This window comes from Leptonychotes weddellii, chromosome 1, assembly GCF_054177405.1.
Source record: "Leptonychotes weddellii isolate Sample4059 chromosome 1, ASM5417740v2, whole genome shotgun sequence".
Taxonomy (NCBI): domain Eukaryota; kingdom Metazoa; phylum Chordata; class Mammalia; order Carnivora; family Phocidae; genus Leptonychotes; species Leptonychotes weddellii.
Genome location: NC_138369.1, coordinates 189,230,192 through 189,251,500, shown reverse-complemented (window position 1 = coordinate 189,251,500; position 21,309 = coordinate 189,230,192). Strand labels below are relative to the sequence as shown.

At 49.1% G+C, this 21,309-nt stretch overlaps 1 protein-coding gene across 3 annotated transcripts; it reads left to right on the top strand.

Annotated features, from left to right (window-relative positions):
- Positions 1-202: 202 nt before the first annotated feature.
- On the top strand, positions 203-19,818 carry ZBTB21 (zinc finger and BTB domain containing 21). 3 transcript variants are annotated; one of them, XM_006735629.3, is made up of 3 exons: positions 203-317; positions 12,566-14,148; positions 14,749-19,818. In XM_006735629.3, exons 2-3 carry the CDS (start codon positions 12,579-12,581, stop codon positions 15,735-15,737), a joined length of 2,559 nt encoding a protein of 852 aa, XP_006735692.2. In that variant the 5' UTR covers positions 203-317; positions 12,566-12,578; the 3' UTR covers positions 15,738-19,818. The 3 variants fall into 3 exon arrangements, with proteins under 3 accessions (XP_006735692.2, XP_006735691.2, XP_030886379.2); XM_006735628.3 differs by having other exon boundaries at positions 12,566-19,818; XM_031030519.2 differs by having other exon boundaries at positions 212-417; positions 12,566-19,818.
- The last annotated feature ends 1,491 nt before the right edge of the window (positions 19,819-21,309 follow it).

Sequence of the window (21,309 nt, the reverse complement as noted above, 5' to 3'; positions counted from 1 at the left end):
CGCACGCGGACGCCGGGCGGAAGGCGCGCGCGGAGCGCTGAAGGACGCGGACGGCAGCGGCGCTCCCGTCAGGCCCGCCCTCGTCCACCCCCTCCCGCCCCCGGCGCGGCGCACCTCCCTCGCCCCGCCCCCCGGCGCCCGGCGCCCAATCACAGCGCCGCGCACGTGACGAGCGCTGCCTGCGATGACCTCATCCCTGGTGTGGGATGACGTCAAATTCAAGATGGATGGAATCACAGCGGCAGCGGCGGCTGCGGCGCGCGCGAGCCGAGTGTGAGCGGAAAGGGGCCCTGCGTCTGCCTCGGGGCTGGAGACCGGTGAGTAACTGTCACGCCCCTCGCCCTAGGAGAACTGCGGGGCCCCGTGGGAGGCCACAGCCTCCTCGCAAAACGCGGCCTTTCCTGACGTAACTCTGAGGTGATTTCTCTCTTTTTTCTCTCCACCAGCGGGTTGCGGGCTCCGAGCGCTTCTGCGCGTGCGCGGGTCCGGGCTCTCACCGAGCATGCCCCGGGCTCCCACGTAGCCGATTGTGGCTTCACACTGCGCATGCTCCTTGCCCGCACTTGGCCTCGCTCTCGCCATTGCGCACGCTCCATCCCCGGCTGGTCTACCCTCGCCCGGCCAGGTGCCCCCCTGGGCCGGACGTCCCTGGCCTCGGCGCGCGCACCTGCGCGGAGCTGTTGGGACGCCTTCCGGCCGAGGGCGTCTTCCGGTCCGGTGCAGGCGTGGGGGCGCGCAGGGGACGGGGTGGGGTGCGCGGAAGCAGCGGGGTGGCTGGAACCCCGCACCTGCCGCAGCCTGCGCCGCGTGGTTCCACGGTCCCGCCCGGCGGCCGCCGGCGAAACCCTTCCGCAGCCCAAGTTGACTTTGCGGGCCCCGCCCCTGCCCGCCTCCCCGGCCCGCCCTCTGCCGGACGCGTGGCCTCGGAGCGCGCTCCTTTCCCTCCAGAACCCCCGGAGGACCCGGTTCTCGGACTGCCCGCCTCTGGCCGCAGGCCTCTGTGCGGGGCTTTGGACGGTTCCCTGAGAATCTGCGGCCGGAGGCGCTGGGGAAGGGGGTGGCTCGGGACCAGAGGCTCTGGGCATCCCCGCGCAGAGACCTCCGCCGGCAGGAGTCCCCGGCGTGTTTGTATGGGTTGCCTGATCGCCTAAACCGCTTATCTCGAACGAGTTCAGTCGCGGCCTGTGGAGGGTCGCAGCCTAGGGGAGCCCCTCGGCACCAGCCCTGCACCCCGGTTGCTATGCGTTGCAAGCACAGGGCTGCGTACTTCTGGAGAATGCCACCTGAGCAGCACGTGTGGACGTGGGGTGTTTTCAGAGACCGGTTCTCCCTCGGGATTGCCACGCAGTGGTCCGGGGGGCAAAGGTTCATCAGACCCCAGACAGTGTAGCATCTGGGGTGTTTTAGTGCGGGAGCGCCCAGCGCTGCCCACCTCTGGCATCAGAGGGCATCGGCGTATTACAGCATAGTCCAGTGATTGTTCATAACGATGACCCTCAGTCATCAGCAAGGAGCCTGCACCGTGGTCTGTGCACCTTGTTCAAGGGGACAAAGTGGGCTAATCGATTTTGGATTTCTCACTGACAGTTACTCCTTTCTCCCCTCCGATGCTTGGAGTAAATCCCTCATCCACCTCTAACGTCTAATTGTCGTTACTTCTAAATTTAAGTACTCCTAAATATTGGTGATAAAAAGAAGGTAGAAATTTGGGGTATTGGTTTGCTTATTCATTCTTTCACTTGACACTGTTGAACACGGAGTGCACTTCATTCTGTGGAGTGAAAAGGTGATAACCCCAGACTTCAAGGAACCTAAGAGTGTTTATGGCAAAGGATGCTGGGTGTGTAACCAAAGAGGGGTTATTGGGAGTCTCCAGGTGAGCAGGAAATGACTGAAGGGACAATTCTAGTTGTCCCCAGAACCAACAGGGATGAGGAGAGCTGATTCTAGAGCTGTTTACAAGCGAGGTTTGCCAGGTTGTGCTGATGGGCTAGAGAGGAAAGAGGTTTCCGGTTTGGGAGAGCTGGTGGTTGGCAGCACATCTAACCAAATAAGGAATGTGTGAGGACAAGCAGATGTGGGGTAGGGGCCAGGGAAGTGGGCCCTAAGTACTGCCCCGGGCATGTGGAGTTAGCTGTGATGGAAGTACTCAGCGGGCACCTGTGGTCCCAGAGAGAAGTCGAAGCAGAGATACAGATTTGGGAGTCCTCATCCTGTAGACCTGTAAGCCACAAGAGCTCGTTCAGAAAGCAGAGCTGCCACATGCTAAGCTCTGTAACAGATGCTGGAGCAGTGAAGGTGAGCAGGTGCAGGTCTTGAACCTTGAGTGTAATGATTTCTCTCTTTACCCAGCAGATACTTGTCAGGCCTGTGCTAAGCATTGGGGATACACAGACGAAAATAAGCATTCTTCCTTTTGAGGGCTCTCACCAGGGAGGTAGATAGAAAAGCAGGACACTCAAAATAGTTGTGCTCTTATTGCAGACAGGTGGATGGAATATTGTGGTAGTTCAGATAGGACTGAGCCATTGGCTGGGGGCACAGTAACAAGAGCTTTGCACAGACAAGTGACATTTGAGCTGGATCTTTCTGTAAAAGTTGGCCAAGGGAAGGTAAGAAAGGTATGTTAGGTGGTGGACATTGGATGTACAGGTTTGCAGGGTAGATGGCAAAGAGTGTCCAAAGAGGGCAGCAGAAAGATAAATATGACCAGACTATGAAGAGGCTTGTATGCCAGTCTGTAGGGTTTGGATTTTATCCAGGAAGTAATAGAAAAATCAATATAGTATTGTAAAAGGCAGTGATGGGACCAGCTTTACTTTAGGAAAACCAATGAAAGGCATAATTTCCACTCCTGCATTTAATTGGATTATCAGACTACAGAAAAATCAACAAATATTTATTGTGCAAGATACCACGTTGGATATTGTGAAGAGTGTCAAAAGATAATTGAGTAGATTTTTAGTTCTCACACAGCTCAGAGTTCTGTTGGGGAGACAAACAACAGTATCTGGCAGCAAATAAACATTGTGTGAACGGTGCCAATCTCTGTGATACCGGAGTTGAAAGGTGCTTGCTCATTATAAACTGAAGGAGTCAAGGAACGTCTGTTAGCTAGGTCTGCCAAAACAGCACCGCAGACTGGGGGGCTTACCAGAAATGTATTTCCTCACAGTCCTGGAGCCTAGAAGTCCAGGGCCAGGGTGTGGGCAGGGTTGGTTTCTCGTGAGGCCTGTCTCCTTGGCGTGTAGAGGACCAGCTTTCCTGTCGTCATGTTCTCGTCCCTCTGTGTGCTGGTGTCCTTATATCCTCCTCTTATATCCTCAGATTGGATTTGGGCCCACCTTAAAGTCCTCATTAAAACTTGATGATCCCTTTAAAAAAATCTGTCTAAATATGCTTGCGTTCTTTTTTTTTTTTTTTAAGATTTTATTTATTTGAGATAGAGACAGAGTGCACGCATTTGCACAAGCAGGGGGAGGGGCAGAGATAGAGGGAGAAGCAGGCTCCTCACTGAGCAGGGAGCCCAATGTGGGGCTCCATCCCAGGACCCTGGGATCATGACCTGAGCAGAAAGCAGACACTTAACGACTGAGCCACCCAGGCGCCCCACATCCAGTTATTTTATTCCATTACTCATCAGCAGCCTGTACTTCTGTGATTTGTCTCCTCTTGGCCTGTCAGTTTGACCCTCAGAACGCTTTGTTTTCTTGTTCTGAACATCACCTTTCTCCTGCCTCAGCAAGCAGCACAGAGCAGTGAAAAGACCTCTGAGCCTTTTAAGTATCCCAAGACTGAGCCACCCAGGGGCCCCTAAATATGCTTGCATTCTGAGGTGCCGGGGAAGGGGGGCGCGGGTGGTTAGGGCTTCAGCATGTGATGGGGTGTGGAGAGGGGGACACAATCCAGCCTGTGGCAGAAGGCTTAATGGAGGGACTGGACTTGAGCTGAGCTCTGAAGGATGATCAGCGTTCAGCTGAGTGGGGTGCTGGAGAAGGGTAGATGAGGTCTTGGACATTCGAGGTCTTGTAGTGGGAGACGCAGGACACTCGGGTTGTGTCTCAGAGACACAGCATCTGAAGCAGGAAGTCATCACAAGGGAATAACGAAGGGAAAGAAATTTTAAAAAGTATTTTGTGACCAGATTCACAGAGGTGTAGAGTCTGTGTTTTAAAATTTTGCATTTTAACCTAGTGGAGAACCATGTTTTCATTATTATTTCTTTTCAGCCAACTTTTAGCACTCAGCCAAAATACCATATTGAGGCATTTCCTAAGCATTCTCTCCATACCCCTAGTTTCTCCACCCGGTTATAGCACCCTGTTTATTTCCATTATAGTGCAACCTGAATCTACCCTTTTCATTTGTTTCCTTGTTCATTATCTCATTTACCCCCCTAGAATTTGGGGGCCTTGGTCTGTTTTGTGCGTCCTGTATTTCAGGCATGTCTAATCATGCCTTGCACATAATAAGAGCTCAATAAATAAGTTGAATATATAGTAGTAGTCTCTAGTGTGTATGTCCAGTGAATGCTTGAAGCTTTGTTTAGGAAGCCCCATCTAGCAGCAGGATTGTAAAGGATGAACTTGGAGAGCATGGCAGGAAGAATGAGTAACACTTGGAAATGTATCAGTTAGGGTCCTTTAATAACAAGAACAGAAACAGGCTAGCTTGAATAGAACAAGGAATTTATTGTAGACACCGGGCTGCTCCTGAGGTTTAAGGAAAAGCTAGAGAATTGGGCCAGGAAGTACAGAAACCAAGGTAACTGGCAGGAATCAGTATGGTGGGTACCAGCCAGCTGCATGTGCAGGCCCATCTTCCTTCCGGGGAGAAAGTTTGTGGTCTGCGTGGCTTTGGTTGGTGCCTGCCCCTAAGCTAGCAGAGAGCAGCTCCTCAGACTTACTCCTGGGACAAGGGTGGTTCTTCCAGAGCCAAACAGAAGAGGCCGCTCTGCTAATCCAGGTGTCCGTGAAGGGCCCAAGCTATGTTACAACAGAGCACACCCCGAAACTAAAGTCAGCCCCTCTCAGGAGAGACTGAAAATGGGGTGAGACGGGCACCCAAGGGGGTGACACACCTGCCCTGGGGGGATCCGATTGAGGAAGGCTGGCTTTGAAATCCGAGAAGCCTTAGATGATTTCTGCTTGTCTTCATTGTCACCAAGTGAGTGATAAAACCTAACTTAGAGCACTTCTTGTCTCCTCGAAGAATGCAATAGAGTGGAGCATTAGGCGTGAAGGTTTGGGGCTGAGCGGTATGTGTGTGCTCCAGAGTCACGTGTAGGTGCTTTGTTTTTCTGACGAGGTATTTGCTTTGTAACATGGGTTCCTCCTTTTTACTGGTGTAATGGTTGGGACTGTGCGAGCCGTCCCCAGCATTCCAAAGGATCATGCGTGCAGAGTTCGGTTTTAGGCTGATGTTTTGGATGTAAGCAGACGTTTTCCTAGGGAAGTGGAACCAGGGGTTTTATGGGCCGGTCTTGAAGCAAGTTCGATTTATAACGTACCTTAGCTCTGATACCAGCCTGAGTTTTAGTCTCCAAAACTTAAAAGTCAGTGAGGTTATCTTGGTCCCTTCCCGTCTCCCTTTCTGGGCCCCTCATTCACCTCCTGGTGCCCTTTTATCCCAGTGCTTAGCTGTGCTTTGCTTTTTTCTGCGCATATCACCAGAATGCTCTGTATTCCAAAATCGTCTGCCTTTCCTCCATCCCCTTAAAAATCTTAACTCCTTGATCTAATATTAGTATAAAGAGGAAATTATATGCATTGAATTAATTTCTATTAAGACACGAATCCCTGCTTCTCTTGGCATTTCGTACCTGAGGAATTTGAGGTGTTGGTACAAAATAATTTTCTGCGGTTCAGTTGCAAAGGTCTTTGTGGCCATGCTAGGGAATTGGAACTTGAGGCCAGCGCAAGCCTTTAGTAGGAGTGTATCTGTAGTAGAAGTGGGAAGAATGGAAGCCTTGCTATTACAGTAGTCGAGTGGGAGGTGAATCCCAGGTCTTCCTGATGTCCCCACCGTGCAGTCACCCACCCTCCCACCACCTGGCCAAATTAACTGCCTCCTGAAATAAGTATTCTCGTAGCATTGTTTATATCTTTCATTCTATTTGATTTTTATGTGTCTCTGTCCTACCACGGGAATGTGTGTGACTGGACAACAGGCAGCCAGCCAGCTCACTCCTCTCCCATCACCAGCATCTCTTACGATTTATAACATTTGGGACCATAAGCATTCAGGAGAGGAAGAGAGGAAGGACATAAAATTCGTGCTTGCCGAATAGGAAGCACTACATACACGAGGAGGTGGCAAACACTGTGCGTCTTGTTCTTCATAAAAATCCTGTGTGGTAAGTAGGGTTAGCCCCATCTAACAGGTTAAGGATACTACGACTCAGAAAGGTCGAGTGATCTTTACCAGTTACATACCTAATAGGTGACAGAGCCAGGACTGGAGACAAATACTGATTGGAAGGTCTTTTCCATGGAGCTGTGGGTTCCATGAATTGTTAACTGTAAAGATTCTCATTTTGAAATTTCAGGAAACAGCATGAAATACGAACAATTCAGGCAGAGTTCGGGAAGATCTGTGTGTTCGAGGATCCAAGCGGTAGCACACCAGCCCAGTTTCAGAGTCTGGCTTTCCCGGGGGGTTTCCACTGAGCTCTTTCTGTCCATTGTAAACGGCTCTTCAGTCCACATTTCACCCACTTTCCTCTTCAGAGCGCCAAGGCTTCTCACTATGACTACGGTGATAGCAGGAACTCTGCCCCGATGAGTCAGGTGGAGATGAGCAATGGAAAAGGAGTGGGGGGCGGACTCGGGGGCAATATGCAGTTTCGTGTGCGAGCTTTTCGGTTTGTGATGCACGGTCTCCTGTAAAGCAGAGGTCCTCGTTATTCATCATTGAAACATAGGTGAGAAGTTGGAGTTTGATGAGCCACCGGATTTGTGGAGGAGGAGGTACATTTGGCAACAAAGTCGGTCTTACCTGAGGGCTGAGGAGCAGGAACAGCAAAGGGGCTGGGCGCTCACTTTGCACTCCCGGGCTCCCCCAGGGGTCCCGCTGGATTAGCGCATGAAATGCACGGGTGGTGACTTAGTCACAATGCATCCTTAGTGGAGCATTTTCTATTTTTTTTTTTTTAAAGATTTTATTTATTTATTTGAGACAGAATGAGAGAGAGCATGAGAGGGAGGAGGGTCAGAGGGAGAAGCAGACTCCCCGCTGAGCAGGCAGCCTGATGCGGGACTCGATCCCGGGACTCCAGGATCATGACCTGAGCCGAAGGCAGTCGCTTAACCAACTGAGCCACCCAGGCGCCCCGCATTTTCTATTTTTAGTTAAGTTAGTTAAGCTCAATAAATATGCCTACTGTCTTTAAAACACAGAACTCCAAAATGTTAGTTGTTTGCAGCTAGACCAGGAAAGGGCCCATGGTTTTTGAGTTTTCATAATGAAAAAGGTAAAAGCAAGGGCATCAGGCGGAGGGTGAGGAGTCTGCGTGCCCTGTGCTCGCTCTCCTCCAGACGGCTCCAGACTTTGTCCCCGGCTGCCCGAGAGGAGAGAGGAGGTCCTTCTCCCTTGAAGGTCTTGGAGCGGCCTTAGCTTGGTCCTTGGGGCCCTCCTGCGCCTGTTCCCTCCGCAGCCCCGTCGCCTGCCCTCCCCTGCACGCCACCCCTGCTCCGGCAGCCTCTCCGCCTCGGCTCTGTGCCGTCCAACACGGCTCCTGCCCTCGGAATGCCTTTTACCCTGCCTTCCTGACTCCTGCTTGTTCAGGAAGCATCTTCTGTCGAGTGCCTCCCCTGACGTGCCTCTCAGCTGCCCGCGAAGCCTCCACCTGCACCGCGCCCGAGCCCCTGCAGCGCCCTGTCCGGGGCTCTGCACGTTGGCACGTGCTAACACACTAACCTGTCCCGCTCCCACCGCACGGGTCTCTGAGAGCTGCAGGACAGGCCCGTGCTTGCTGGGCTTCCATCCTCCGTGTCCCGCCAGGCACCGGGCCGTGAGACTTGCGGAAGGTGATGGCTGAGTCCAGGCGCTGGGCCCTCCCCAACTCCCAGCTCGCCCCACTGCTGGCGGCGGTGTGACCTTGGGCACAGTGCGGGCTCTCCCAGCGCCTCCGTCTCCTCAATTGTAAAACAGGCACGTGGACAGTGCCCAGCCCAGAGATTTCTGTTCGGATTAAGGGAGGGAACTGGAGACAGCACGGTGTGGGGGTTAAAGAGCTTGGCCTCTGCAGCCACAGCCCCTGCTGTGAATCCTGCTCTGCCACTTGTGCTTGGTGGGACCTCAAGCAAGTGAACTTCACCCTCTGTGCCTGGGCGTCTCACCTCTAGAACAGTCATGGTACCTGCCTGCTAGGCTTGCTGTAAACACTCAGTGAAGGTGTAAGAATGTTAGCGGTAGATGTGGTAGAGGAAGCACACGGCAGCTGTTGGTGGGTGTGCAGTTGGTGCCAGGGTGAGCCGAACGGGCGGCAGGGGGCGTCGCCCGCACCCGTGTACCCGGAATCTGACGGGCTTGGCCCCTTTCCAAGCAGGCAGTCTCACTGATGATTCTAAATGGAGGCGAGAGCCAAATGGATCGCTTTAAGCAGTTTTCAGGGACAGCGACTATTTGTCATACAACCCACATCGGAGTGACTTGCTTTTCCCTAATTCCCAAATGTCTTCATTAAAGAGTATGGGAGCCTGTGGTTCAGGGGATTAGAAGTAGTGATTTAGAACAAAAGCAGGGATCATGGTAATTTGAAGAAAGCAAAAGAAGGAAATTTTTCTGAACTGTGTTTTTTGGTATGTAGCAGCAGGGTGCAGGCGGCGTGTGCAGTTGCCTTTACTTCGTGTCCAGGGACGTGGAAATTCTCACTTGGTTTAGTCCTCACACACTCCCTTAGCCCACACCTGTGCTTTCAGGTGCCCTGGTGTCTTCTTTTGATTTCCCCAAGAGCAGACCCTGAGCCACGGATTCAGAGCAGGTGTTTATTTGGGAAGTGATCCCGGGAAGCACAGGAAAGGTTGTAGGGGTGCCCACAAAGGGTCCGTTAATGAATAGGTGCTGCTCACATTTAGAACATCAAACTGAATTCCTGGAAAATACCTGAACCAATTTTTCCATCAGACTTCATCTCAAGTAAGACATCCAGCACTTCTGGTACAGTTCTTGGAACTCTCTTTAACTCCTCACCTTCTTATCGACCATGGTCAGTCCCTTAGAAATCCTAATGACTGCTTTACCTCCACTCCCACCTTGGCGCAGGCACCATCGAGTCTCACACGGATCATTGCAGTAGACTGACTCCGGCTGGTTTGGGCCACAGTCCTGTCTCAGCTGCCTTGTTGCTCTTGGCTCCTAGCTGGTCTCCCAGCTTCCACCTTTCCCTGCCTGCTTTGATCCATTCTCAACATCGGAGCCCGAATGATCCTTTTGAAACATAATTCACGTCCTTGTCATTTTTCTGTCAGAATCTTCCAGCGACTGCCCTTTCACTTGCGGTGGAAAGCTCAGTCTTCCTGCGGTTCACTCAGCCCTGTTCTGTCTTCCGCAGCCCCTTGCTCCAGCCCTGCTGTGACGTGGGCTCTTCCCTCTGCCTGCAGTGCTCTCCCTCGTGATTCTCACGGCTCCTTGCCTTCTTCAAACCTTCTCGAGGGCGTTTTGTTGAATGAGCGAACGAGTGAGTGACTTGTGAAGGTCTGGTACAGTTTGTGGTGTGTTGGAGGTGGCCAGTACCATGTTCTCATTTACGTCTCACCGTAGCGTTGTGGGTAGCTGCTCTTCTCCCTGCCTTGCAGTGGGGGAAACCGAGCCTTCGACGTTGACTAGCCGCCCACGCTGACTTTCCAACCGTCTTGACCCCGGCTAACAGGGAGGGAGTAGGAGTATGTTGTGCGTGCTCACGCGTGTGGACGTGTGCACATGTAACTGACACTGACATTTCACAAGACGTCGGCCTCCTGTGTTTGAGGCATTCTGACATTTTCTACTCTGTCCTAGTCAGTTTATGACTTTAATTGCTAGTTTCTAATCACTAAATTGATTGTAAGAAACCCTTTCTGAAAAGTACTTGTCCCTGTTTTTAATTCTGCATCTGTTGCTTTTTCCTTTTTTTTTTTTTTTTTTTTAAGATTTTATTTATTTATTTGACAGAGAGAGACACAGCGAGAGAGGGAACACAAGCAAGGGGAGTGGGAGAGGGAGAAGCAGGCTCCCCGCGGAGCAGGGAGCCTGATGCGGGGCTCGATCCCAGGACCCTGTGATCATGACCTGAGCCGAAGGCAGACGCCCAACGACTGAGCCACCCAGGCGCCCCTGTTGCTTTTTCCTGTGGCAACATCTGAACTAGGTTTCTCAAAAATTATTAGCACTAAAAACAGCATTTAGTACACAGCTGAGTTGTAAATGTGGCATTACAAGTTATTTCTTTCTCTGCTGACCTTTGTGAAAGATGATGAGGGGGTATGTAAATAAATGCAGGATTGTTGAGACATGATAGTAGGATTAAGGGAGAAATTTAAATGGCTAACAGAAAAGGAAGGGCAAAGGTCTCTATCAAGCAATCGCAAATAGGAATTAAAATTTGCCACTGATATGAAATGATGGTAGGCAAGAATGAGCAGAAACTCCGTACACTCTGACCAAGGCATCTGTTTGGGGATAACGTCCCTGGAAGCAGTCATGTCTCAGAGCCCATTAAATTGAGTCAACACCATAGAGAGGAATCAGAATAATAGGAGAGAAGTTTGTGTATCGTGCTTGGTCACTCCAGGTTGGTGGCCTAGCAAACTCTTCTTCGTGGGCTCTTCTGAAGAGTCCGCATGCTGGTTGACCAGCAAAGGCTGTCCTTTGAAACCGGAGGAGAACTTGCCAATGTCCTGGGCGCCGAGTTTAGTACATTTACAACCTGCCCTCTGGAGGAAGAGAAAACTGTCAGTCTTAGTTACTTTGAATCCATTCAAAAATAAATGCTGGGCGCCTGGGTGGCTCAGTCGTTTAAGCATCTGCCTTTGGCTCAGGTCATGATCCCGGAGTCCTGGGATCGAGTCCCGCATCGGGCTCCCGGCTCGGCGGGGAGCCTGCTTCTCCCTCTGACCCTATCCCCTCTCATGCTGTTTCTCTCTCTCTCAAATAAATAAAATCTTTAAAAAAAAAAAAAAAAAAAAAATAAATAAATAAATAAATAAATAAATAAATAAATAAATGCCATGAGACATCCATTCAAAAATAAATGTCATAACTGTTTTATTATTTTTTTAGAGCGGGGAGAGGCAGAGGGTGAGAGAGAATCTCAAGCAGGCTCCATACCCAGTGCGGAGCCTGACACGGGGCTCGATCCCACGCCCCTGAGATTATGACCTGAGCCAAAATCAAGAATTGGACACTTAATTGAGCCACCCAGATGCCCCTAAACGTTGTAACTATTTCAAAGAAGACACTCCCGTCAAACCAGAGATGAGGTGTTACAGCAACGGAAGCCCAAGTGAAGGGTCAGCTTTGGAGAGTCTGGCCTTGTGTCTGTATGAGATGGCTTTCCCTTCGTTGAGAGCATGGGTGGCATTAATATGGACCTTTTTCTTTGATACTGAATTAAATGTTTGCCTTGTGTGAGATGCTGGCTCATCCAGCCTTTGCAACAACCCTAAAGGAGGGTGCAGTCGTCTCACCCATTTCACATGAGGGACCTGGTACTCAGCCAGGAAGGGGGCAGCCTCTCACCCCCGTACCTCTGCCAGAGGCCGCACCCAGCACCAGGCCTTCGCATCTCGCCTTTAGATTGGAAGAGAACTGCAGTGAGATCTCATTTCAAACCCCTTAATTTAAAATTAGTAGTAATTACGTTTAGATCAGACCATAGTTTCCTCTGTGCTATCGTTGAATATGTGATTTGGTGAGAAAAAAGTATTCAGCAGATTGCAAGGTGGTTAGCATAAGAAAGAAACCAAGCTCTTCTGTTGTTTAACATTCTAACCTTTGCTGAAGACTGTGATACAGCAGTGATCAGTGAGTGAAATTTTTCTTTCCCTTTCCAGATTCTTCCCTATTTTTAAAGGTCTGGTGAGACCCCCCTCCCCCTTTGCAACCCAGTGGTCACAGTTCACAAGGTGGATAAGTACGTCCAATGATAAGACTGACTTCTTTCAGAATCGCAGACTCAGGAGCTTCAATTCTTCGTGCTTACTCTCTGAACTAAGAGGGATAGGACCGAGTGTCGAATGGATAGGAACCCTAAGTAGCCAACCTTTCATTTCAAACAGGGCTGTTCCGCACAGCGGCCGAGGTCCGGCAGCCCTCTGCTGGTATGAGAACATCTGTGCCACAGTCTTCAGTCCTAAAACCCCGCAGTGGCAGCGACCGACGCGCTCCACGAGCCCCGAGACCCACGGGCTGCTCTTCCCCTGTTGTCGACGTAAAATCGTTCATCCACACAGCTTTTGTCTGCCCACAGTCCGCTCAGCTCTGGCACCTATAAAAAGACAGCCAGGGCTCCCTGCCCTTGAGCGTTTCATCCCAGAGAGAGCTTTTCACCACGCTTTTCACAATAATCGTATACTTTGTCTTTCAGGTAAGCACCCGCGATGGAGGGGCTGCTGCATTACATCAACCCGGCACATGCCATCTCTCTGCTGAGCGCGCTCAACGAGGAACGCCTCAAAGGACAGCTGTGTGACGTGCTTCTGATTGTTGGAGACCAGAAATTTCGAGCGCATAAAAATGTCTTGGCCGCCAGCAGTGAATACTTCCAGAGTTTATTCACCAACAAGGAGAATGAATCACAGACTGTCTTTCAGCTTGACTTTTGTGAACCAGATGCTTTTGATAACGTTTTGAACTACATTTATTCTTCATCTTTATTTGTCGAGAAAAGCAGTCTCGCGGCCGTGCAAGAACTAGGCTATAGCCTTGGGATTTCCTTTCTGACTAACATCGTCTCTAAAACACCTCAGGCCCCCTTTCCAGCGTGTCCCAACAGGAAAAAAATATTCATAGAAGATGATGAAAGCAGTTCTCAGAAGAGAAGCGTCATCGTTTGTCAAAGTAGAAACGAATCACAGGGAAAAACTGTGAGTCAGAATCAGCCCGACCTAAGCCATACGTCCCGGCCCTCCCCTAGCACTGCAGTCAAGACCAGCACCAGTAAGCCCCACGTTCCCAAACCGGCCGAGCCGCTCCACACTTTGCCACTGGCTGAAAAGAGCTGGCCGAAAGATGGTTCTGTGGGCTATGCAAAGTCTCTGGAGCACGCGGGGCCTCTGGATGACCCCAACAGAAGCAGTTTGCTGAAAAGGAATGCACTGCTGCAGGACCGAGAGGCGATGGACGATACAGCCGGTCTCAGCAGCCAGCTCCCCAAAGGCAAAGCCATCGAGTTGGCTTTGAAGAGACCACGGCCCCCGGTGTTGTCTCTCGGAAGCTCGTCGGAGACCCCCTACGTGCTGAAGGAGACTCACAAAGGAGGCGGGCCAGGTGAAGACCGAAACCTGCTGTACTACTCCAAGCTGGGGCTGGTGGTCCCGTCCGGCAGCTCTGGCTGCGGGAAGCCAGGCATCGACAGAAGCGGCCCGCTCGTCAAGAGTCTCCTCAGACGGTCGCTGTCCATGGACAGCCAGGTGCCCGGCCTCTCACCCTCCATAGATCTGAAATCTTCCCAGGGCCGCTCCGCGGTGGCAGGCGAGGTGCCGGGGAGCGGGTTCTGTGCTCTGTCGCAGCAGTCGTCTCTGAAGGAGTGCGGGGAGAAGGCGGCCCTCGATGAGCGGAGCCCCGCGCCCCAGCCCCACCGCCTCCGGTCCTTCAGCGCCTCCCAGTCCACGGAGAGGGAAGGGGAGCTTGCCGTGACTGAGGTCCGCATCAAGACGGAGCCCCGCAGCCCCCTGTCAGACCCCTCTGACATCATCCGCGTCACCGTGGGAGACCCGGCTGCGGCGGCCGCCGCCAGAGACCTTTCCTTGACAGCCGAAGACGACCAAAAAGACATGAGCAGGCTTCCGGCGAAAAGGAGGTTCCAGGCGGACCGAAGGCTGCCGTTGAAGAAGGTGAAGGAGGACGAGCACGGGTCTCTGGTGTCCGAAGAGAACTTCGAGGAGGGCTCGAGCCCTCCCCTCCCTGACACAGAGTTTCCAGATTCTGACTTGAATAAAGATGAATTTGGTGAGTTGGAGGGAACAAGACCAAACAAAAAATTTAAATGCAAACATTGCCTTAAGATCTTTAGATCGACCGCAGGTCTTCACCGGCACATTAACATGTACCATAACCCAGAGAAGCCCTACGCTTGCGACATCTGTCACAAGCGGTTTCACACAAACTTCAAAGTGTGGACGCACTGTCAGACCCAGCACGGCATAGTGAAGAACCCGTCACCAGCCTCTAGTTCACATGCCGTTTTGGATGAGAAATTCCAAAGAAAGCTGATTGACATAGTGCGAGAGAGAGAGATTAAGAAGGCCCTGATCATTAAGCTGAGGCGCAGCAAGCCTGGGTTCCAGGGGCAGAGTAGCTCCCAGGCCCAGGCCATCAAGAGGAACTTGCGGTCGCGAGCCAAAGGAGCGTACATTTGTACTTACTGTGGAAAAGCCTACCGCTTTCTCTCGCAGTTCAAGCAGCACATAAAAATGCACCCGGGAGAGAAGCCCATTGGCGTCAGTAGGACCGCTAAGCCCAAAGAGCATGTTTCTCTCGAGAGTCCAGTAGAGAACAAGGAGGTTTACCAGTGCCGCCTCTGTAATGCTAAGCTCTCTTCTCTTCTAGAGCAAGGAAACCACGAGCGATTATGCAGAAACGCAACCGTTTGCCCCTACTGCAGCCTTAGGTTTTTCTCGCCGGAGCTAAAGCAGGAGCACGAGAGTAAGTGTGAGTACAAGAAGCTGACGTGTCTCGAGTGCATGCGCACCTTCAAGTCCTCCTTCAGCATTTGGCGGCACCAAGTTGAAGTCCATAATCAGAACACCATGGCGCCGGCCGAAAACTTTTCCTTACCCATCCTGGACCACAATGGTGACGTGACTGCTGCTGCCAGGGCCCCGGCCCAGCCCGAGCCCCACAAAGCCAACCATGCGGTCCCCGCCAAAGACGACAATGCCTTCAGTGATTGTTCGGAGCAAGTGAACTTCGATTCAGAAGACTCTTCCTGCCTCCCCGAAGACCTCAGCCTCTCGAAGCAACTGAAAATCCACGTCAAAGAGGAGCCCGCGGAGGAGGCCGAGGAAGAGGCACCCGAGGCCCGCGCCGCCTCCAAGGACGCTGGCTCCAGCAAGGACACCAGCCTATGGCCCTGCGAGAAGTGTGGCAAGACGTTCACGGCGCACAAGCAGCTGGAGCGGCACCAGGAGCTCCTGTGCTCTGTGAAACCCTTCATCTGCCACGTGTGCAACAAAGCTTTCCGCACCAACTTCCGGCTCTGGAGCCACTTCCAGTCCCACATGTCTCAGGCTACGGAGGACCCGGCGCATAAAGACTCGGAAGTGTGCCCTGTGCCCACAAACTCTCCGTCCCCGCCCCCGCTGCCCCCGCCGCTGCCCAAGATCCAGCCTCTGGAGCCCGACAGCCCCACAGCCTTGTCTGAAAACCCCACTCCTGCCACGGAGAAACTGTTCGTGCCCCAGGAATCCGACACGCTTTTTTACCATGCCCCTCCCCTTTCTGCAATCACCTTTAAAAGACAGTTCATGTGTAAACTGTGCCATAGGACATTCAAGACGGCCTTCAGTCTTTGGAGTCACGAACAGAGCCACAACTGAAAGACCGCCCCTTTTCACCTGCCACAGAAGGGACGGTGGTCTCCAGAGTTCCTCCACCTAAATTGTGAAACGTGCATAAGAAACAAAATATTTTTTAAAAGAGAATAATAAAGGTTGGAAATTGTTATGCTTGAATAGAAGTTTGAGGTAAATTGATACTAATTAGTGATGTCCTTACTCACCTTAGAAAAACTAAAATCTATTGTGCTTTGGACTTTACAAGTCACAGGATGATTTGACTTCATTAATGTTGAAATGTGACTGATCTTGGTTATTTGCATGGTTCCTCATTCCACGGTGTCAGTATAATCTTTTCCCAGAGGTGGTTTTGGTTTTTTACTGATTTGCAATCAGTGAAATACTATTCAAGTGTTTCTTTTGATTATATCAGACACCTAAGTTCTAGTTCAATGTCAGCCACGTTCTGAAGTCCACAACGCATCAGGAGGAAGCGGAGTAGTTTGCAGCGTTGAGTTAGATCTTAGGATACTTTAGCAATAAAACAATGATAAGCCTCAACTTTAATAAGTTATCCTGACACTTGATAACAATAAATAATTTGGTATTTTGTGGTCATGTAGAAATTTTTTTGTATGAAAATAGTGAGAAATTTAAATCCCCAGCAATAGTGATACTTAGATTTTTATAAAATAACAAAAGCTTGCTCTTGGGTCATTTAACATAACTAATGATGGAAGATTTGGGAAATGGAAATGTGAGGGTGTCTGGAAGGCCTCCAAGCCGTTTACAAAAGCTTCTGTGGCGATAGGCATTGTAATCGGAACTGCTGTGCTGTGTGCGCGGGCCTCAGGTCTCAGCTCCGACCAGCATTGGGAGGACTGGACGTGTTTGGTCTTCTCCGATTCATGCTGTCACCAGTGGGAAATCTGAGTGCGTTTGGGACCGAAAACAAAGGCAGCATAAGGCACTCGCTCATTTTGAATTTAACAGCATTAGTGGGACAGTTAAGGTTGGGACATACACTTAGGTACCTCGGTCCCACGCCCGCGGTCAGGACAGCCGCTGTAAGTCCCGAGTTAGCATTGACTTCCCAAGATGGGACGCGGGGGAGAACGCCACGCCACGGTCCCCACGCGCTCTCAAGAACAGTGTTCACAGCGTACCATCTCCTGCCTCTGTTTCTGTTAGAATTTGTTGGAGTTTATTGTGGTAAGATGTCCTTAGTGCAATCATTCTGCTTTACGTCACTGCTTTAACGTTTCATAAATCTGTATTAAAGCACTATCAAGGGTCCAAAATTAGTTTTTGCTACCTATTTTGGCCCATAGGGTTTGGGCTGCTGTTTTGTTTTGTTTTCTGTTTTGTTTTAGTTGTAATTAAAAGGCTTTTTTAGGTGTTTCTAAAGGGAAAATTGATTTCACTGGTACAATTGAGGGGTTAGGTATGGACAAGTGGAAATATTTTTGAAACTACAAAATCCTTTTAAGATAGTGCTATGGATGAAGACTCCCAAGTTTATTAATTTTTTTCTTACAAGCTGTTCTCTCAAATAAAAAAAAATTACTGTGACGAAGAAATAATTTGCTGAGTACTTCAGTGTGTACCACTGTAGCAGGAAAAAGCTTGGTACTTGTCGGTCTCGTCACCCACATTCCGTACCAGCGGTAGGAAAGACAGTCTTAACTTTTTATCGAAACACAAGCCTTTTCATAAAATACCAATTGGCTTTGTAGATTAGAGAAATTTCATGTGAAATCTTGCCTTTTTATTTTTTCATTTGAAAACTACCACAAGTCACAGAATATTTGAGTGGTCTCTTCCTAATTTTGTTCTTACTTAAACTTGATGGAGAAAGGAAAATAAAATGAAGTTGCAGTAACCGATTATTGCCATCTTTATATTTTCTTGAAGAAATCTATGCATTTTCAAGATGAAACTAAAGCGTATGATGTTCTGTGAGACATCAGGGTGGATTACTGTTCACTGAATTAATTCCCTGTATAATGTGCTCTTTTCTTACTCTGAACACCTTGGTAGCTGTCACTTCTTCGGAAAGACAGCCTCCCTCAGAGTAGTCCTTGCTTCTGGCTGTTAGAGCGTGTGTGTGAGAATTTCCACGGCACACGTGATCTTGGCATTGTAAATTCAGTATCCCAGGACTTGAAACTTTATGCTACGTTTTTGAAGATTTTTTAATAATGTTCATCAGTAAAAAATATTTTTGATCTAAATATAGGCTCAGCGTATCTGTTAGATAGTGTTCTGTCTCGTTCGTTTCACGTTTTTGTCTAGGCAAGGAACGTTAAGATTTCAAATAAAATTTCGAACCAAAAACATTTATAATGCAGTTCTGGTTTTTCTATTACTTTTTATACTCTACCTTCAAAGCATCAGGCTGAAAGAGTTTATTTTGGTGGTCAAAAAATAAAACATGCTTCCACTAATGTAACTATTTTAAATGTCAGGAAGTAAAATAATGAAAGACACACGAATCGCTCCTTTTAAGAATGTTGATCCCAGACGGTGGGCAGACACTCGGTCTGTGAGACAGGTTGGTCTTTCATTGTTAGGACGCCAGCTTGTAAAGGTATTCTCGAAAATGTTTTTTCTGATTAGAATTAATTTTTGAAAATGTAGGAAGCTCGTTATTCCTTGTAAGTATTCAGGCTGCCTTTTTTTATGCAGTTGTGGAAAGAATGTAAAATGTTTTAATATATTCTTTATTAATCTGAGAAACTTGCTGTTGAATCATTTTCTTCACGTGGGAGAGGGAAAGAGGAACACCCTAAAACATCTTTTTCTCAAAGTCAGCAATGGAGGTTACAAATAGTGTGCATTTTTTATAGTAATTTTTCAATTTAATAATATTCACCTTTAAAGCTAGTTACGGCTAGTGTGCATTTATTGTTTTATCAAAATCTACAACTAGGAGTTCAACCAGGATATCACTTTTGCATTTGTGGGGGCATGTATGTGGTTCTTGGTTTTGTTTTGGAGCGGATCCTTAACAGCCTTTTTAAAAATATGCTCCAGCTCTTATCAATCAGTGGTAGTCTTATCCACACACAGCACCCGTTGGTGCCGATGAGGGGAGAAGTTGTACAAGAATAAAACGTGCCCTTCCTTGGAGGCAGGGGGTGTCTTCCTCTGCAGGCCAGTGGCCTGTCCAGGGGAAAAAGACCCAAGAACCCAGTGTGTGTGTGTGTGTGTGTGTGTGTGTGTACACAACCAGAATCCAGAACCGTAGGAATTAAAGGCATTTGAATTTTCTTACCACAAAAACAATTAGATGTAATGCATAGCAGGTTTCTTTATAAATTGCACTAATTCATATTGGAATATTACAAGTCCGTTTTGTCAATTTCTGATTTCTCATTGATGTTTTTTGTAATAATTATGGAAAGTGTTATTTAAATAATGCTAATACATTTAATAAGTTCTTTAACACTGGCTTTTTTTTTTTTTTTAAGTTTAAAAAATAGAGTTTTCTTTTGTGGCTTTAGCACTTTAAGAAGTTTTATGTTTCCATCATTGTTAATGTGCTTGTTCAGCGCTTCTCCCCGTGTTTGCTTCCACACCGGGCGGGGGTGGGGTGGGGTGGGGGAGACTGAGCGGTGGTGTTTACGTTCCGGAGGAGGAGACGTGGGTTAGTGTCAGGTTTTTAAGGAATTCCTTTCAGAGACCATTGTTTGGGAACCAAAGTATTTTACTGTAAATCTTGAAAATAATTGAATTGAGTGCTCTCTAGTCATTTATTAGTGCTGTTCTCAAATTTTCCACAAAGTTATACTTGGTTAATGTTAATTTTCAGATGGGGATAATTTCTTATTGACATTAATGCAATACTTTTAAGTTTTCATTGAATAAATCTTACTATTAAACAAATGTGGTTATAAACAAATTGTGTATATTTTGTTGTCAGATGCTTTAGCAGACTAAATCATTGTTCAATTTTATTTAGGAATGAGCTTTTGGGAACTGAAAACTCATGGTAAAATAAGATTTCTATCTAATGTTAATCTGTTGTTTATTTGTATCCAATTCTGTTGTCTGTTTCCTTTGCTTAAATCTTGACTAAGAATGATTGGAGTCAATAAATTTGTACTGTATTTTGTTTTGAGTCGTGGTCTCATTGTTATGTTTTGGACATTCGTAACAACGGTTAGTAGCGTATACGTTTCTGAAAGTAGAGATGAAGCCGCTCTGGGTGGGTCTCGGGAGTAGCCGCCTGAGAGCTGGGTGAGGTGGTGGTTGCCCAGCTGGTCCAGCTTGCTTGGAGAACTAGGTTTGCAGTCAAGTGTTGGTTACCGGGGCACCACAAATAACGCGATCATTAGAACCTTATATAAGCCACCATCTTTGCCTACCCACCTTTCTTTACTGTTCACATGAGTTTTGAAACGATCATGGGGGTAAATGCATACACACAACAGGTTTAGTTACCCCACATTGACATTTCAGCATAGCAATGGATAATCTAGTTTTATTGCATGATTTCCACGGCTTCCAGGTCATCCTAACCAGGCCCCTTCCATGATGCCGGGATAGATGGCCTTTTATGTTGCTAGCTTCCCCCGTGAGGGAGAGCTGAGCCGCGGGCATCTCTGGTGGCTACCACCAGACTGACCGCAGGCAGGGAAGGAGCTGGTCTCGGGCTCTCTTCCTCGCCGGATCCCCTAGACCCGTCTTGGGGGCCTCTGGCCAACGGTTTTGTGATCACGTGGCACGTGAACAAACAGTATATCATCTTGTTTTAATCCGCGTTAGCTCTGTTACCCAGTTGGCCACCAAATACTGTTTTGTTTAAAATGTTTCCTGTGCTCTTTTCTTTGTAGTCATTACAGCCTTTTCGGTCTGGGACTGTTGCAGTCCTGTGGCGTCCTCCCCACTCTTAGGCACACACTCAGGACAGTAAATGCCTGTGGTGGCCAAACCACGTCGCCAGCGTGTGACGCTTTCCCCGGCCAGAGGCTCTGTCTCGGCTCCGCTGAGCACTGAGCTCTACGAGGTCTGATGGTTGAGTGGCAGGAATTCCTCCTACAAGGCATGTGTCTGGAGAGCGAGCCTCCCCGAGCTGTCACAGGAACACTTTAAAGCCTGGTTTCGCATGAATTTGGGTGTCCTGTGGTGGACCATCGGCCCCATCCTCCAGAGTAGGGTCCCATGGTCACTGTGTCATCACCACACCTGCATTTTGCCCAGCGGAATGTCTTTGCTCCCATTGACTGGGGCTGGATCCCTTCCAGGACACTCCTCTGACCCCTTTCCACCGGCTCCTCACCCCAGCTGAAAGTAGCTGCCTAAGTGTTCCCACAAAACCCTGAAGAGCCCTGTCACCCCCTCGCCACCTTCTGGTCTACCCATATGTATTCTAGGGCAGGGCTGTCCTCATCTTTGCATTTCCAGGGCTGGGCAAAGGGAAGGGGCATTTTAAGTAGCTGACAAATACAGCAAAGAAATCTTGTCAGATCCTGCAGACAACCAGCCCATTCATCCTCAGCTAATATTAGAAGAAACTTGCTGAGTCTCTGCATATATCCCCCAGATTCTGATTCAGCTGCTCAGAGACCCAGAGCATATTTTAATTTTTATACAGTTCCCAGTAAGCTGG

What these genes read in the sequence shown, in the direction of transcription:
- ZBTB21 (XM_006735628.3), top strand. Translation starts at nt 12,579, where the DNA reads ATGGAGGGGCTGCTGCATTACATCAACCCGGCACATGCCATCTCTCTG.